Source organism: Cervus elaphus, chromosome X, assembly GCF_910594005.1.
Source record: "Cervus elaphus chromosome X, mCerEla1.1, whole genome shotgun sequence".
NCBI lineage: Eukaryota > Metazoa > Chordata > Mammalia > Artiodactyla > Cervidae > Cervus > Cervus elaphus.
In genome coordinates, this window is record NC_057848.1 from 34,331,016 (window position 1) to 34,350,264 (window position 19,249).

The window sequence follows — 19,249 nt, forward strand, 5'->3', positions numbered from 1 at the left end:
AACACTACTTATGAAGTTGTTCAGCCCAGCCCCATATATACATATTCCCCTTCTTTGTCCCTATTTCTATTTCTGTAAGGGAGAAAAATCAGGAGGTAGGAACAAGCAATAGATGGACTGTGTGTATGTGTGTGTGTGTGTGTGTGTGTGTGTGCATGTGTGTCTAAGAGGGAGGAAGAATGGGGGGAGTGGTGGCAAATCCTTGCTGAATGACTTGCTATTTGCTGACTGTGCAGAAGGTAATACAATGGGACATTTGTGGTAAAACTGGATTGGGTAAAATTGTGAATGAATGACAGGACTGAAGGAGCTCAGTAACAACCAGATTTTGTACTTTTTTGCTTTGAAAATGGGCCAATTTAAAATGCAGTTGTTAAAGGCTTGAATTTTGAACTAGACCAAAGTCCCCTAAAGTGGCAATACAGAAACCTGTCCTTATTTTTTATTTTTTTAAAAGATAGAAATTCTATTATTATTATAGAAGATAATAATAGAAATGCATTGATTATTATAGAAGGTTTAAAGATCATTCTGAAGAAAATATGGCCACTGAATATTTTCTAATGGTACATGTGGCACAAACAAGGGAACGCTCAGAGAGGTAGCCTAGGGCATGGACATGAGGAAATCTGTGTTTCTCCTCTGGTCCTACTCTTTAACAGATGGTCATTTGGCTGCCTCAGCCTGCCTTTCATCTTAAATTGAAGGAATTGGACAAAATGATATCTAGAGAAAGACTGTGGGTGGAATCTTTGGGGAATCTGGTCTGCAATTTAGATACCGACCTCCTACCACTCTCTACAGCCTCCAACCCAAGTACCAATTTTTCCCAGTTAACTACAAATTTTTTGGGGAAGCATGAAGCAAAACTTTAGCTTCCAGAAAGAAGTAGCGGGTAAGTAAAATGGGCTTCTTAATGATTTCTAACAGCTTACAAATAAAGGAGAGGGGGCAAAAAGAGATTCTCATACTTCGGGGTTTTTCAATGACCAGTTTTATCAGGAATCAGTACCACCATCATCTGGATTTTCCTTGTAGCTAAGGGCATCTGAAGCTTGTCTCGGGGCATCTGATCTACCCCTTCCATAAGTGCATTTCCTCCTACACAGTGCACATCAGCAATGCCATAAAGTTGCCACTGATTCATGTCAGGGTGTCCTGTAATATCTCCTAAATATGAATCAGCTATGTGCGTGTGTGCATGCATGCATGCATGCACACACACACACACCCCCACACCCACACACACACCCCAAGCTCATTCCAGTTAAAGCAGAGGAACAAATGCAAGTCATTCAATAGCCAAACAGCAGCTTGACTTTGAATGTTGCACCTTTCCAACTATCTGAACAATTACAATGAAATAAGGATATCTTCATATCTGCTAAAAGCAAACACAGAATTGGCATGCATGGCTTTCACTTAAATTTAGTTGTCTTTGCCATTATGGGCTATGATTATAGACAAAAAGCAGTGTTATGAACCTGTACCTCAAAGACTGAGAAATATTTCAAATGATCAGTCCTTATAGCAAAGAGAAAGGATTCTGTGTCTTCAGTATGAAATATCAGGAATATAGATAAAAAAGAGCTGCTTAAAATATGCCGTAACATTTCGTTTAAAATATAATTAGAATGTCTGGTCCACATTGAAATTATTAATGTAAGCGTAACTGTTAAAAAGTTATCAAAAGACTGATTCTATTGAATTGGCCTCTGCTATTCATTTTGTTTTTTTTTTTTTTTCCTGGAAGTTTCTGTTTGGCAGTGACAGCATGATTTCTAAACTACATTATTCTTCTGCATTTTTTTTGGTAAATTTTCTGCATGTGTTTTTTAGACAAAAGAAAAATCACCAGTTTATAAAAAAGGAGCCTGAAGAGTTTGCTCCTGAAATACAGACACAAGGTTTTATAAAAAGGATATTGGTTTCTTGCTATAAAAAGCGACTGAAAGGTGTCAGACCTGAAAACAAATTCTCACAGTGTTTTCAGTGTTGGCTGTTTACAAGGCATTCAATAGAACAGAGATAGATGGATACCGTACAGTTTGTGTCCTAACTCGCTAGGGCAGACAGCCTCTTAGAGGACCCAGGTATATGAAAGCCCCTCACCCCCAACTGTTATTAATTGCTTATTGACTCTAAATTGCCCCAGTGGAGATGTTGACAAGGAATTCACTGTGCTTTATAAACACTATTGAAATGTCCACAGTGTTTTCCAATTTTGCCTAGTCTCTTTAAGATATCCTACACCAGGGTCCTAAGCCTCTGGAGTCAGAATGACAAGTTGCTGGTGCTTCTCCCTCTTGGCATCCAGAATTAGTGCTAAACAACAAACTAGAGTTTCAATCAGGAGTGAAGTGCCAGGCTGGGGAGCTGCCTTGCCGTCCTCCCAGGATCCTCCAGCTTTCTTGAGATGGGGAGACAAGGGATGCTTATGTTTGTTACTCTTGAATTTGCCAAAGATTTTCCCCTCCCCGCCACCACACACATCTTAAGTGCTATGTGTGTAAAAAACTCTCTGCAGAGGGAAGGCTGTCACAGATGAGGAAAGCGAGATGGGGGGAAATAATGCAGGTGCCTAAGTATCCAATAGAAAGATCACGGACTAGTACATTTTGCATCCCTGGAAAGTTACCCCCAAAGGATGGTTATCAATCTATCTCTTATAACTGGTAACTGTGGATCAGTGGCCCAGAGGAGAAATCACAGGAAAATAAACCCAACATATTACAGTGTGTTTTTAAAAGTAACAACAACAACAACAAAATAAAAATTTGAAAGCACCAATAGCCCTGTTGGACACTTGAGCAGAAGTACCCTATTGTAACGGTAAGCTTGCGTTTGTATTCTGGACTCTCTCCTCCTTCACATGGAATCACCAAGTGAGTCTGAGTCATCCAAGGACAGAGGCAGGTACAGGTCCTGTAAGAAGATAAGAGATAAAGTTAACTCTCCTTTTCTTAACATCTTGGGCTCTGCAATGGGCAAGATTATGTGACTGCTTTTTTTTTAACTAACATTTTCTCTAATTTTTATTTTGAAATATAGATTCACAGGAATTTGAAGTACAAGAAGGTAGCTTTGCACAATGTATCCTTCATTCAATTTCCCCCAATGGTAACAATCTTGCAGTTTTCCATGCATTCATGTATGTGTATGTGTGTGTGTGAGTATGTGGGTATAGTATAGTCGTATGTGACTTTATCATATGTGTATATTTGTATGACCATCATGACAGTCGAGATACAGAACTGTAGCCTCACCAAAGGGCTCCTGCGTGCTACCCCTTTATAGCCACATCCTCCCCTCCCCCATCCCTAAGCCTTGGCAAACAGTGTTCTGTTTTCCATCTCTATAATTTTGTCATTTCAGATGTTATATAAATGGAAGCATACAGTATATAACCTTTTAGGATTGGCTTTTCCCATCAGCATAATTCCCTGGAGATTCATTAAGCTGTTGCCTGTAAGAGTAGTTCACTCCTTTATATTGCTGAGCAATATTCCATGGATGTACCACGGTTTATTTAACCATTCATTGGTTGAAGGACATGTGGGATGATTCCAGTTGTAGGCTATTATAAATAATACAGCTATAAACATCCATGCACAGATTTTTGTGTCAACATAGTTCTCAGTTCTCTGGGAGAACTGCTCAAGAGTACAATTTCTAAGCTGTGTATTAATTGCATGTTTAGCTTGGTAAAGACTGCCATATTGTTTTCCAGAGTGACTGTACCATTTACATTCTCACCAGAAAAGTATTAGTGATCTAGTTTATTCACATTGCCACCAGGATTTGGTGTTTTCACTACTTTTTATTTTAGCCAGTCTTGTGGGATTATAGTGATATCCCATTGTGGTTTTAATTGGCATTTCCCTGATGACTAATGATGTTAAACATCTTTTCATGTGCATAATTGACATCTATAATTCCTCCTGAGTTCAGTTGAAGAAAACATTCCTCAGAAATGTTTCTTCCTGTCTTTTATTCATTTTTAACTAGATTTTTCTTACTGTTGAGTTTTAACAGTTATTTTTATATTCTATATATGGCTTTGGTTAGATACATGGCTTGCAGTCTGCAGCTTATCTTTTCATAACTTTTGCACGGTCTTTGAGAGCAAAAGTTTTCAATTTTTATGAGGTCCAATTTGTCTAATTCATCATATTTTTCTTTTACAGGTTGCACTTTTTGTTGTCATATCTAAGAACTCTAGCCAAACATCAGAAGATTTCCTCCTGTATTTCATTTCTAAATGTTTTACATTTACAATTATAATCCATTTTTCAGTTAATTTTTACGTAAGATGTGAGGTTTAGGTTGGGATGATTTTTTTTTTTTTTGCCTAAGGATATCCAATTCCCCCAGCACTATTTATTGAAAAAGCTATCTTTCTTCCACTCATTGACTTTCTTACCTTTGTCAAAAATCAGTTGTAGATATATAAGTGGATTCATTTCAGGCTTCCAGAGAGCTGCCAGACCCTGAACAGATGGATAACCCAGAAAATGTACCCCATCACCTAATTCCAATTTATTTCTTAATACTTCCATTTCCCACCAGGAACTAGGATTCATGACTCCAATACTGCCCCAAGTCTTGTCTATGTCTTGAGGAGATGGGATGATATGGCAAAGGTTTTTTTCTACTGTTCCCAGAGCTTTATTTGGAGATCCTTGTGGTTACTTGTAGACTTACTTCCCACATGGTCTAAATCAGAGCTTTTCAAATCTCTCTCTCTCAGTCTCTTTCTCACTTCTCGTTTAAATTCTCTATTCAAATGAAATTTTTCTTGGAAGCCAAATACATGAGACAAATAGAAGCGTAGTTGTTTTGGTCAAATCAGACATGGGGGAGGCAGAATCTCACCCATCCCCAAATGAAGTACCGTTTGAAAACCACTGTTTTCATTTACATTATCAGCAAGATACTAAAGCAAACTGGAAATTTGAGGGTCAAGTCTCTGGGTGATTAAGAGGCTTTCTTTGGTATAAACACAGAACTTCAGTAGAGAGCTGTCCAAGAGAATTAGAGAATGCAAATTTTCCTTGAGGTAAAGGAAAAAGTGAAGATGATGAAGGGGGACGAGAATAGGGAGGAGAGGGACTTATTTATCTAACATTGAGAATGCTTTTTGCTGAGAAAGGATAGGAAGTCTGTTAGGCCACTTAGAATGGAAACAGAAGTAAAGTATACTCAGAAATCTGAGGGTGTAGTTAAGTAGTACTCTGACACTGAATAAGTCTTTAAGTCTTGGTTTCTTCATCAAGAAAATGCAGAATGTACAATCTATAAGGTCTCTACCAGCTCTGAGGACACTCAAAGGAAGACTGAATCATTAAAACACATACACACACACACACACACACACACACACAACAAAGGCAACTGTAGCAAATGGATTCACTTTTCACCAACCCGCCATCCCTACACTGTAAATCAGGTGTTGGAAAACTTTCTCTGTAAAGGGCTAGATAGTAAATACTTTAGGCTCTCTTTGCTGGTCACATATGGTCTCTGTCACACACTTTCCTTGGGTTTTGTTTCTTTTGCAACCCTTTAAAGATGTAAGAAACATTTTTTTTACATTGGGGTGCCATCCAAAACAATCAGGCCATACACAAGATTTGGTACTCCTGCTGTTAATTACCAAACAAAACTTCTTAGAATTCTGATAAACAGGCAGGGAGTACAAAACTGAGAAGACAATAGGAGAGCAATAAAAACAGGTAGAATGGAGTTGGGGCAAAGTGGCATACTATGCAGTTGCATCTCTGAAGGGATTTAGTTCTCCAGAAATTGAGTAAAGTGAAAATTGGATATAGTCAAAGTATCTTTGAGCCTTAGACTGTAAGAATAGTGGAGAGACTCTCTGAAAATCTGATCCTGCATAAATGCAGTAACACTGGAAAAAATTGTCAAAACCAACTTTTTCAGAACTCCAGAAATTAACCAAAGGCTTGCAACAACCCCAAAAGTATTTCATCAAGAAAAATGACTGACTCTCAGTAAGAATACCAAAGTTTGTGGTGCTTTAACTGGTCCTATTTCCATTCTCTCTCTCCCCAACTCCAGGATATCTTTGAAAACCAACAGCCTCAGAACTACAGTATCTGAAAAACAGCGACCTAGACGCCACTAGAGGATGCAGAATGGGACTGGAGTTCCCCCAAATGCCATCTTCCCAGAGAACTGTCACTATTTGACCTGTCAGTTGATTCCCACTTATGGGGCTCTTCTTTATTTGACCTGACTCAAAGCACACTCACTGTGAACAGCCTTTACAGGGAGCATTAATCAATTGCAATTGTTTAAAATCATAGCTGCCTGATGTGGGGGAAACAGTTGGGGCAAATGAAGCTGCTCAAAACCTTAAAAGGAAAAGCTGGAGAATTCATGTCCATAGGGGACTTTGAAAAGCTCTGACAATATTCCCGGGAATCTCTAGGGCCAGGCACATTTTCAGGGTGTATTCTCAAAAAAGATCTGAGAAATTCTTAATCTCTCACCTCTGGTTGGCCTTGAGGCCCCGAACAAACAGCAAGTGAAGGCTAAGGCAAGCTGCCTGACAGAGCATTGAAATCAGGCTTCAACACACACACACACAGACACACACACACACAGACACACACACACAGCCCTTCAGCAGAGGCCAGGAGACTTACTGAATCAAAGTATTTAAGGAAATCTAGCAAAATTATCCTTCAAGAATGAAGGAGAAATCAAGGCATTCCCAGATAAACAAAGACAGAGCTAGCAGACATGTCATATAAGAAATACTAAAGAGAATCCTCCTGGGAGAAATGAAAGGACAGTCACCCACATAACCCATATTAAGTAACACACGTAACCCACATAAGAAATAAAGAACAATGGTACAGGTAAATATGTAGGTCGAGACAAAAGAAGTTATTATAAATTTATTTTTCCAACTCTTTTCTTCTATTATCCAATTCAAAAGACAACTGCATAGAATAAAAATTACCAAGATGTGTTGGTGGACTTATTATGCGAGAAGATGTAATTTGTATGTGAAGAAGAACACAAAGGGGTAGGGGATGAACAGAGATATACAATGGCAAAATTTGTATATACAGTTGAAATGAAGTTGATAGTAATCCAAAGTAGATTGTGTCAAGATGTTAATTGTAATCCCCAGGGCAACCACTAGGAAAAAACTTGAAATAAAATTAGTAAAAATACAGCAAGGAAATTAACAGTATACTGGAAAAATATCTATTTAACACAAAAAGGGCAAACATCCAGGAGTGAAGGAACAAAAAAGACATACACAAAATAGCAAATGGCAGATGTAATTACTAATTTACCAATAATTACATTAAACATAAGTAAATTAGGCACTCAAATGAAAAGGCATAGACTGACAGAATGATTTTTAAAACATTCAGCTCTATGCTGTTTGAAAGAGACATAATTTATATTCAAAGACATAAATAAGTTGAAAGCAAAATGATGAGAAAGATTTATCATGCAGTTAGTAAGCAAAAGAGAGCTGGAGTGGCTTATACTAATGTCAGAAAAAAACAGATTTTAAGGCAAAATCTGTTACTAGAGACAAAGAAGGACATTCATAATGATAAAATATAATTAAAACATATATGTGCTTTAACAACAGAATATCAACATACATGAAGCAAAAATTACTGAATTAAAGTAAGGAATAAAGAATTCAACTGCAACAGTCAAAACTTCAATACCCCATCATTAGTAATGGATAGAATAACTAGGCAGAAGACCAACAAGGAAAGAGAAGACTTGAAAGACAGACGCTACAAGAAATTACACATCTAACCTATTCTGTCCAACAACAGCAGAATACACTTTATTCTCAAGGTCCCATGTAACGTTCTACATGACAGATCATATGTTAGGCCATAGAATGAGTCTCAATAAATCTGAAAGGGTTTAAAATCATACACAGTATGTTTTACAACTACAGTGGAATTAAATCAGGAAGCAATAACAGAAAGATATTTGGGAAGTTCACAAATATGTGGAAATTAAACAACACACTGCTGAATAGTCAGAAATCACAAAGGAAACTAGAAAATACAGTGAGATAAAGGGAAATGAAACCACAGTATACCAAAAGTTTTGGGAAGCAGCTAAAGCAGTGTTCAGAGGAAAATTTACATGAAATGTTCAGAATATGCTAACTCATAGAAACAGAGAGTAGATTAGTGGTACCAGAGGTGTGGGTGGAGGAGAAAGAGGCTGTGACTACTAGGCATAGGGTTTCTTTTAAAGGTGATGAATACATTCTTCCATAACTTTGTGATTATTCTAAAAGCCACTAAACTGGGCATTTTATTTAAAAAGGTGAATTTTATCTCAATAACATGTTGTTCTAAAAAGTAGTACCTTTGGAAAATCCTTCACATTGACAATTGAATACTGTATATTTCAAATTTACTTTTTAGTGTAGTTGAATTATAATGTGTTAATTACTGCTGTATAGAAAAGTGACTCAGTTATACATATATGCTCTTTTTCATAGTTTTCCATTATGGTTTATCACAGGTTATTGAATATAGTTCCCTATGCTATACAGTAGGACCTTGTTGTTTATCCATTCTATATACACCAGTTTGCATCTGCTAATCCCAAACTCCCAATCTAACGCTTCCGCCCCTCTCCTTTGCAACCAGCAGCCTGTTCTCTATGTTTCTGGTTCTGTTTCATAGATAGGTTCTAAATCTTGTTTATATGATTCCTGAGCAGGTAAACCCTATACAGCAATATGCATATATCAGTATATAGTTTATACAGTAATATTCAGTGTACAAATGTACACTGTACATTGTAATGTTATGTACAAATGTAAAACACAGTTTTGTAGTAGTTTTGCTCTATGACTATATTGTGACCACTGATGAATTCCATAAATTTACACATAAATGCAAGTCCACTGTAGTAAAAAGAGCACAGGATTAAGAGCCAGGAGAACCGTCCTAAGCCTAACTTCCTCTTTCAGGATCTTTGAATCTATATCTGAAAATTGAGGAAGATGAAGACTATAAGATCTTTACGTTTCGTTCTAGCTCTAAAATTCCATAAAATATAACGTGGATCATTACATTTTGCTTTTCTCTAGTTATACCAAAGCCAGGGGAAGGGAGGCAGTCACTGCCAAGTTAGTGAACTTCCTGGGCTGTCTTCAGGTCAGCACACAAGGGTCTTTTCATTATGGAAGTCACTTTGAGTCCCACTACACTGAACACTCAACCACTGGACTTCAGTGTAGCTCTGAATCATTCATGTAATAGACACTTTAGTGTAGTTGGTTGGCTAGTGGAAATAATTAGCTGAGAAGATTGTTCCAGACTGTTATCTCAGAGGAAGAGGAGACAGGCCTGGGGTAGAAACGGGAGGCTATTCCACTTGCAGCTGCTGTGACTTGTAATGGGTGGGGTGAGACACAGGCTATGGAGAAAATCCAGAGGACTAGGCCTAGGTATGAACTTCCGTACTTCTATCCTCCATCAATTTCTTTAGTATTCAAAATATATTTTCTTGTATGAGTAGAACACTGTTCAGGGAAAGAAATTATCTCAACATTCTGTTTTGTTGATTGATATGTAGAAATACAGAAACACACATATTGCTTAACAATACAAATAATTTGCACCTGAAATTCATTTGCTTAGTCCCCTGGAGCCCTACAGAACAAAATGTTTGTAACAAATACAGCTGTGCTGGCGATACTATTGCTTTAGAGAAAACAAAAACTTGGTCTCTGGTCCAAGAAGCTTATAGTCCAAAGGAAGTCAGAGAGGAGTTCTGAGAAACCTGGCTTCTAGTTTGGGTTTGCTTTTTCCCAAATGTACCCTGTGCTTTTCTGATGGTGTGGTTTTGTTCTTGCTGATTTTTTTTTTTTTTGAAAGCTTGAATGCCCGTTCTCTTCACCAGCCATCAAAAGCCTACCCAGGCTTTAAGGTCCCACTTAAATGTCACCTAGTCTGTAAAGCTTTTCTGTCTCCCACTCTCCCACAGTTGGATGTCGTTCCTCCTCTTCTTTGTGCGCTTGCAGTTTTTTGTTCACTCTTGATTACACTACCAAAGTCCACTTAGAGTGGTGTCTGTGACTTAAGGTTCAGGATCCTGCTTTATTCATCAAACTATCTCTCTAAGCACTTCCAGGATGACAGAAAAAAAGAGTTTGGAAACACAGAGGATAATGTATATTTAAATAATGTTTGTTATGTTTTCAAATACTATGTCAAATACATTTTCTTTCAATCTCCAGGCAACTTGGCAAGGAAAATGCCTCCAAATTTAAAGCTAGGAGGGTGATCACTAATCTGGAAAAAAATTTTTAAATAAACGAAAAAGTTTCCCTGTGCTTCTAGGCATTTTGAACATCTTTAATATGGTGTGTGCGTGCTAAGTCACTTCAGCCATGTCTAACTCTTTGTGACCCTATGGACTGTAGCCCACAGGCTCCTCTTTCCATGGGCTTCTCCAGGCAAGAATACTGGAGTGGGTTGCCATGCCTTCCTCTGTGAGATCTTCCTGACCCAGGGATCAAATCCATATCTGTTATATCTCCTGCATTGGCAGGTGGGTTCTTTACCACTAGCACCACCTGGGAAGCCCCCTTTTATATGGTAACTTCTCTGAACTGTTGAATCATACTGGGGTTGTCTTTATGACTGGGCACCTTCTTTTTCTCATCTGTAAAATGGAAACACTAATCTGTCTTATCCCTTTTGCAGGGTTATCACAAGGGTAAAAGAAAAAATGGCTATGCAAAAAAGATAAAGCAGGACGAAAATGCAAAATGTTGTTCTCATTAACTATACTAGGATTTACTTCATGTCCATATTGCAGCATTTGAGTATGCGGACTTTGGCTAACCTCATCGCAGCTGCATTAAAAAGGATTCTCCATGAGTTGCTTAAGAGGAGAAGCCAAGCGGCTGATTACAGCTTAGGGCCCTGCCACAGCCATCAAAAGTAACCAAAGGGATGCTGGGACTTCAAGTTTGTTTCCAATTGCGCAGAAGGAAAGTCATGGCCTCAGCCACCTGCTTCCTGTCTCCACCATGACTCACACCTTTCAGGTCCACTTGGATGCAATTTCGGATGAGATCTGCTTAGGCCCTCTGCCCAAGGGCCTCGATGGTGCTAAGGCTCAGGTAACTGTGAAAGGAGGAGCAAAAAGCTGAGCCTGAGCCCCAAGAGGACTGAGCCAAGGTCACAACACACTTTTTAGCTTATTTAGAAAAACCAATTTGTCCTCCATCACTGGTGGTGTAAGCATGAAGCTACTGTTTCTGATAGGATACACTGAGTAAGACACAACATCACTTCTATGACATTTCTGTCCCAAACGCACAGTCTGAATTTAACCACAAGGAAACATCAGACAAACCTAAATCGAAAGACATTTCACCAAATAATTAGCCTGTGCTCTTCACTTCTATGATATACTTCCCTAAAAGATTTTTGAAAAGACTCAAGAACTTTTCTGAATCAAAGAAGACTAAAGAGACATGACCACTGAGAGCAATGTGTGATCCTAGGTTAGATCCTGGACCAAAAAAAGAAGGCTTTTGGGACAGTTGATAAAATTTGAATATGGATGAGAGAGCATACAACCGTATTGAATCAATGCAAACTTCCTGATTTTACCATTGTACTATGGTTATGAAAGAAAATGTCCTTATTCTTAGGAAATACAGACTGAAGTATTTAGAGGTAAAAGAGCATGATGTATGCAACTTAATTTCAAATGGTTAAAAAATTTAGTAAAGTGTATGTGTGGTGGGGAGGGAGAAGACCTACAAAAATAAAGTAAATGGGGAAAATATAAACAACTGGTGAGTCTTTATAGTACAAAGAAGTTCTCTGTATTATTCTTGCAACTGTTTAATTTGAAATATCAAAATAAAAAGTTAAAAAATTTGTGAAAACTATACCAAAACATAAGTGTTCTTTAAAGTTTGCTTTAGATAATTATATAATTTATTACTTAATGTTGGTTTGCTTAACTGCCATAAAAAGGGCAGTTTGAAAAATAAGGTGATACACTGAAAACTCAATGATACAAAGAAAATAGCGAGGCTCTGACAAGGCTGCCACCTGTAGCTTATTCTAGTCCTTCAATGGTGAAATTTGTTTTTAGAATTGAGTCCAAAACAAAAGCAAAACAAAATACAACAAGCAATGTCTGCCTAAAGCCTAAAAACCCAACCAGAAGAAACGGTTTAGCAATGCACTCATCCAATGGGCTTATGGGTGGTGGGGCTTCAGCCTAAATGAACTGAACATATCAATTGAAAAGTGGAAGGACTCAAGTGTATGGGCCAAATAAATGCCTAGACTGCCCCCCAGCCCAGCCCTTTGAGGAAGGTACTGGTGGAAAGTACTGGGATAGGTCACACTTCCCAGAAGGAAAGTAAGGGCAGAAATGCATGGAACAAAGACACAGTAGGAAACAGTGGAGCATCCCTATGAGGTTCTGTGTAGACAGTAGAACAACCAAGGTAGGCTATTCCTCATTCTGGTATGTCCACACGAACAAGCCTTGTTGCTCAGAAGAATCACTGAAAGTTGACTGCTAAAGCAGTTCTCATCCATCTCACAATCTCTGGGTAACACTGGCTACACAGACAGTTCAGCAGATCCTCCTTTGTTAAAATCAAGTAGCTCAAGAGAACAATTCAAAGGTCCCAGCCAGGGTCACTACCAGAAGTTAAAAGAGTCATTAAAGGAATGGAATGAGCATTAGGAATTATGGCGCAGGTAATGGCCGAGTTAACCAGGAAATTAAAATCCTGATGTAGAGAAAGGGAGATTTAAATGGATGTCAGGTAGTGGTGTGCTGTTAAATGTGTAACGACCAGCTTTCTGTGTGAGAAAACAACAGCTCTGATTTATAGCATTTGCTGAATTCCATGGTGTAAATATTCCCATCATGGCTGAGCTCTAGTTACCAGAGTTGGGAAGCGGTGTACACAGTCAGCTCTCATGAGCTAGTGTAAACGGGCTCCAGCAGACCAAGGGTCATAACCTGGGTGCCAGTCTTATGTCTGTTGCTGCCTAGCCATGTCACCCAAGTAAGTAACTTCACCATTCTGGGTCTCAGTTTCCTCATGTGTAAAATATCAATCTCACAAGATCATTGAGAGAATCAAATGAAACAAATGTACCTGTGTCTCAGATCTCCTCTACCCCGACCCTCTTTGGTTCCGTGATGGAGCTGGCCACATTGGTGGCCTTTTGCCTTTCTCCATCTCATGTCAGGTCTTGTGAGCCAGGGGACGACAAGAGAATCCTAGAGGAAGCCACTCTATGGTGTGGTAATCAGAGCAGAGGGCTTCCCTGATGGCTCAGCAGTAAAGAATCACCTGCCAGTGTAGAAGATGAGGGTTTGATCCCTGGGTCAGGAAGATCCCCTGGAGAAGGGAATGGCAACCTGCTCCAGCATTCTTACCTGGAGAATTCCATGGACAGAGGAGCCTGGTGGGCTATGGTCCATGGGGTTGCAAAAGAGTTGGACATGACTTAGGGACTAAACAACAACAATCAGAGCAGAAACTATATCCATGTAGCCTGTGGTGAGGTGGAAGGCAATGGTCACTGCAGGTTTTCGATACAGAAGAGATTTCTAGGTAGAAATCAGTTTGGAAAGTGGAGGTAGAGAATTTCTACAACATCTATTATTTTAATGGTATATTTATTGGGGCTAACTTGGAGGTGTAAAGGGTGCCTAGGGTCAGTGCAATGTATATATGCCCTCTCTTCCCATACTGTACCAGAATTGGCCTGGTCATGAAGAATACACAGTGAAATTAGGGTCTGTTCATATTTGAATGTCCCATGAATCTACAGGGAGTAGCTCAGAACTAACTTTCTTTATGACCTTTACTGGACCTAGGAACTTAAGTTGCCCTCAACACCCTGTTTGCTGGGACAAAAGTTCAGTTCATCCCCTGGGCCATCATTTGGGTATTTGGGTCCTTCATACCTCTTCCTTTTGGTTAAATATAATTAGAATTAAACCAGGGGCCAGAAGGATAAATACAAGTGATTGGAAGCTTGACCCCTGCTGGGATTCCTGGGGCTTCAAGCTAATGGACCAAAAAGTCCAAGTGAAAGGGGGTTTAGTAAGGTATAAGAGACATAATACCTTGTGCTTCCGGAGGCTGCCAGGACTGGTGGGCGTAGAGATGGGAGACTGCTTAGACTTGGGGGTAGAGAGCTGGCTGCTGGAGGTTCCGTTTGCTAGCCCAAGGCAAGAGAAAAGGAAGGGAGAAAAATCAACAGCATACAAAGGAACACGTTATCCTTCCCCTCTGAAGACACTGAGAACATTCAAACGCGCTACACAGACGACCAAGTGATTTGATGAGTAGAACAAAGGTGAAAAGAAACACATTCCTCAGAAAGGCAAGAACTACAATCCTCAGTTAATTAGATCCCCTCGCGGTGCAAGGCGGTAATCCACCCCCCCTTCCTCCCCCCCCTCACCTCCTCCCAAGTGCTTCCAATTACAGGGGTCTGGTTCTTTTCAAACCTTTTTCATATTCATTCCCAAGTCTGACCCTAGCAACATCTCTGGAGGTAGTCCGGGAACATGTTACTCTGTTTCAATTTTATAAATGACATAAAAGCGAGGCATGAAGAAGTTATATGCCTCACCTTAAAGGGGAAGGCATGTGGGTGATTTTGGCATGTCCCCTTTGGTGGCAGATGATGTGGTAGCTGGAGGACAGCCCTATTATCTATTTCTTCCCCTCTCTATTTTCCTGCTCATCTTTCCCCCCACTCTCTCTTCCCTACCTCATTCTGGGTGCAAAGAACAGAAGGAAAAAAGGAGAGAGAGAGAGAGCTAATTAGGAAGCAGAATGGAAAAAAAAAGGAGGAAAAACAGTGTGAAACATAAAGAGAGGTGCATACAGCAAAATGGGCAGAGGAGAGAATTGAGAATGAGAGAGAGAGAGAGAGATCAGGAGTTAAGGAGACGAGAGACAAGAGGTTGCTAAGAAAGAGAAGAAGGAGGAAGTTTGAAATCAGGAGAAAGGCTTACAGACAGAAAAAGGATGGTGGTATTAACCAGAGTCAGGGTGCATCCCCATTTGTCTCTAGTCAGTAAAATGCTGAAAATGAGATGATTTCGTATTTAACATCTCTATATTCCATTGTTGTTGCAAATTGTCTTATATTCCCTTGCTGACCAGACTTTTTAAAGATCCAATCATGTAAAAAGAAATGTGGTGCATTGAAGTGGAACAATTAAACAGCTTTCAAAGGGAATTCATGTTCAGACATCTCATGCTTAAGTTAATTTATTTTAAAATCTAAGGACCTACATTGTTCCTCAGATATTCTGAAATGTGCTTTTTAAAAAAGGCAAATATCCCAAGGGCATTAGGGGGAGAGGGGAGGAGAAGCGAAAGAGGAGGAAGGGAAGACAGGAGAGAGCCAGTAGAGAGGAAGAGAAACAGAGAGAGAGAATAGGAAATTGAAAAAGTTGAGCAGGAAGATGGCCTGAGAGTGTTGCTGTTGATCCCACAGGTAAAGCTTAAACTGATGTATCATAAATATTTCCTGAAGATATACTTCCTCTGCACCACTCTGGTAATGTTTCCCTAGGTTCTGGAACCTTCATATCAACTATAGAGATGAAAGAGACATCAGTGTGGTGGTAGCTGAATTTATCCAAGTGCAAGTGAGCTGAAAAATGGGCACTTAGGCATCCACCGTCTGGTTTTACCTGTGTATTAACTTGTCTTTAACCCACTCACTGAGAGGCCTTTCTCCCTGTCAGGGTTTCCTGGGAGTCATTCATTCAATTGGCCAGTAGTTCCAGAGTACTTTCTCTAAACTGAGCCAAGAACTAGACACTGGGGTTTCAGAGATGAGTAAGTCACTTCAAATGGGGAGGCAGGTAAGAATACTGTAGAATAAGTGCTATGATAGAGCCAGAGAAGTGGTGTTATTGGAGCCCAGGGAACTAGGAGGCAAACAAGAGGAGGCAACACCTGAAAAAAGTCTGGAGAGATGACTCTGGAATAGACAAATCTATATTGATTAGATATTAGATATTTAGACAGAATTAGATTAGATAGTAGATATTTAGACAGAAGGTCCGGTAGATCAATGGTCGCCAGAGGCAGGCCAGCAGGAAGCAAGGGGGCTGGAATGGAGAGGGTCTGCTAACAGGTACAGGGTTTCTTGGCAAGGGGTGGATAAAGATGTTCTGGCATTAAATAGTGATGGTTGTTGTACAACTTTATAACTAAACTATCAACATCCAGTGAATTGTACATTTTAACTGAGTGGATTGTTTGTTATGTGAATTATATCTCAATAAAGCCATTAAGAGAAGAGGAATTGGAGCTAGTTAGGCAGAGAAGGTAGAAAGGGTAGTCAAGATCAGAATTTCACTGGGAGGGGCAAAAGGAATGGCAGTGTGAAAGAATACAGTACGTTTACAGAAGTACAAACAGCTCCAAATGGCTCCAGCATACGTGCCAGCAGTGAGTTCTGAGAGATGAGACTGGAGTTGAGGATAAAGACCAGACCCTGGGGGCCTCTTGTGTTAAGTTTTGGCTTGATGTGTGAAAGAAATCATACATTTGATACATCACAAGTTTGAGACCATCAAAGTTACATTTAAAAACTATGACTCCAGTTCTTGTGGGTGAACTGGATTAGGGTGGGGTAAAGGTGGAAGCAAAGAGATTGGTTGAAAGACAATGCATTCATCCAGGTGACAGGTGGTGATAGCTTAAATTAAAGCACTGGAGAGGTGAAGCATGGACTGGGAGAAGAAAAGAGACCTAGAGGTCAGGCAAACTTAGGGTGTTATGTACACATACGCTGCAACAAGCCACCCAAAGAAGAACATGACTTGTACCAAACAGCACAGAGACTGGGGGAGGTAGGCTTTGCCAGGGCACTAGGCTTTCTGGTGAATAAAAGGGACACTTTGGAAAAAGCAAGAGTCTATGGAGACACAATGTGGTGAAGGAGTCAATTACTCTGCAGGAAAAGGAAGGAGTTACTATACCACCTGCAGTACCTCGGGGTCTCCAAGCAGGACCTGGCCCCCTAGAATTCAAGATGCAGAGCAATCTTGGTCATGAATGTGAACTGACATAATGCAAGTCTTCCAAAAGAGCCCTGACCTCAGCCAGGAAGTCTCAAAGATGTAGGTATCCGCAGGTAAGTTCTGCCATTTTGTTCTACACAGTTGCTGTGTTCTTGGGCAAGCAAGTTTCCCAGCGTTCATCAGCCATGCTACAAGAGGATGGCTGCTATACTTCCAGTGTGAAAACTGTCCTTTTTACCTACCCTCTTATCTAGCTTCTTACCTGAGAGTGAGCCCACTGGTCTTGCCAAAATGTGGGACATTATTAACCATAGCATGTCCACATGGGAATCAATTCCCACTTATTGGCCGTAGAGCTGCACACACAGGTGTTTTTTTTCTTTTCAATTTCCAGTTCTTTTCTCAACATTCTCTGTAACTCTCTCACCCCAATTTTAGAGCAATGACATTCCATCTATACCTATCTCTAGTCTCTGTATGTCTATGTATGTTTATATATGTTCCACTGCCACTCTCCCAATCAATCCATCCCCAGATTAATCTTAAGCTACCTGCAAATAAAGGATTTAATTTTGTCATCAACATTCAATAAGCATTTTGAAAATCAGTTTTTAACCATTTAACTACAACTAACAATTTAATTGTTGGGGGAAAAAAAAAGCAGACACTTTCCCAGACTTTCCTGATGGAATCAAACCCAAAGATGGACACAGAGCAATGAGAAAATGTAAACACATACAGGCAAAGGTCCCCCTGGAGTAGGAAATGGCAACCTGCTCGAGTATTCTTGCCTGGAAAATTCCATGGACAGAGGAGCCTGGCAGGCTACAGTCCATGGGGTCACAAAGAGTCAGACATGACTGAGAACACACAGCACACAACTCAGGCAAAGGTCAATTCCCTACAAGCTGAAGGAGCTCCTACGTTTACAGAGGACGTAAAACATATTCTTATATGCATTTCTTCTATGGGTTCTGTGGGAAAAAAAATTTGGAAGGGTGCCATTTGACTTGAATTATGAAGCCAATTCATATAAATGTCAAGTAAAAGAAGTAGCAGGAAAAGATGAAAATAGGGTCTGATGAACCGTGCATAGTCTGGGATTGGCAAATCTACATGGAAGGCTGTCGCACATCATTTTGACAGTGACTGGAAATAACACCAGTTTGATAACCCTCATTTTTCCTTTATTCTGCTCAGACATCTTTAGCTCCTGTCTCTGAGGTTCCATTTCTCAGCTGCAATTTGAGAATGTACTGGGGGAGTCTTCACCATCTTTTACTGGTCTCTCTCATTTCCCTTCTCATAACCACAGCCTCACTGTGGTCATCTTTTATTTACTCATATTCCAAATCCTTTCATCCCTTTCTTCTCATTGTACAGTTCATTTTTACTCCTCTACAACAAGGCACATCAGGAACTTTTCAATCTTCTAGGCTGCTTTAACAATCTTATCAATAAAAACCAGGATAATAATGCTTATTGTGTGTCTGTGATAAGCCAGGAACTCTTTTCTCTCTTTCTAGTCTCTCACTCTCTTTCTCTCTGTCTCTCTCTCTCTCACACACAACTTCATCTAGTCATATTCTAATTTCTGATGTGGAAACAGAGGTTTGTTCCAGTTAGAGACAGCAAATCCTATGTCCAGGATTTGAACACAGGTCTTTCTGATTCCAAAGCCTATGTATGTTTTGGTTTGTTTTCAGTTTTTGCTACATTGCTCTTCCCTTTTCACACTTTGCTCCTGGGGCGCCTTCCTATGACAACTTTCTGACATGGGGTAGGAAGGAGGGAGAAGAGTTGTGGCAGAGAAAAAAAGGAAGAAATAGGAGCACATAGAAGCAGACACCAGAGCTTACATCCATCTTCTAGGCTTTTTATCCTACTCGATCTAGTTAAGATTGGAAAGTGATTAGCAAGAGCTATCTTTCATTCACCCTGCCAACATTCATAGACAATGTCATGAAACAATAGCAGAGAGAGCAGCCAGCCAGGCATGTAACTACCCTCATGCCACAGAATCCTCTGAGAAGATGGTATCTGCGCCCTGTCTGCCACTTCCCTCAGCTATGCAGCATAATTGCCAAGCTTGGCTTGGCACAATCTTGGCTTACTAGTTTCTCTGAAGGCTCATGCCTGCCTATTTCCCAGTGCTTGTCTT

General features: G+C 39.9%; 1 protein-coding gene across 14 annotated transcripts in view; it reads right to left on the reverse strand.

Moving 5' to 3' along the window:
- Window positions 1-1,707: 1,707 nt before the first annotated feature.
- Window positions 1,708-19,249, reverse strand: part of DCX (doublecortin) — a 378,912-nt gene continuing 361,370 nt past the window's right edge. For 9 of the 14 annotated variants that reach the window (XM_043895318.1, XM_043895319.1, XM_043895329.1 and 6 more), the window contains 2 exons: window positions 14,158-14,255; window positions 1,708-2,925 (listed from right to left, as the gene is read on the reverse strand). In XM_043895318.1, coding sequence (XP_043751253.1) covers window positions 2,869-2,925; window positions 14,158-14,255 — 155 coding nt within the window. In that variant the 3' untranslated portion in view covers window positions 1,708-2,868. The remainder of the gene's footprint in view (window positions 2,926-14,157; window positions 14,256-19,249) is intronic. The other 5 variants (XM_043895330.1, XM_043895326.1, XM_043895331.1 and 2 more) reach the window with 2 other exon arrangements.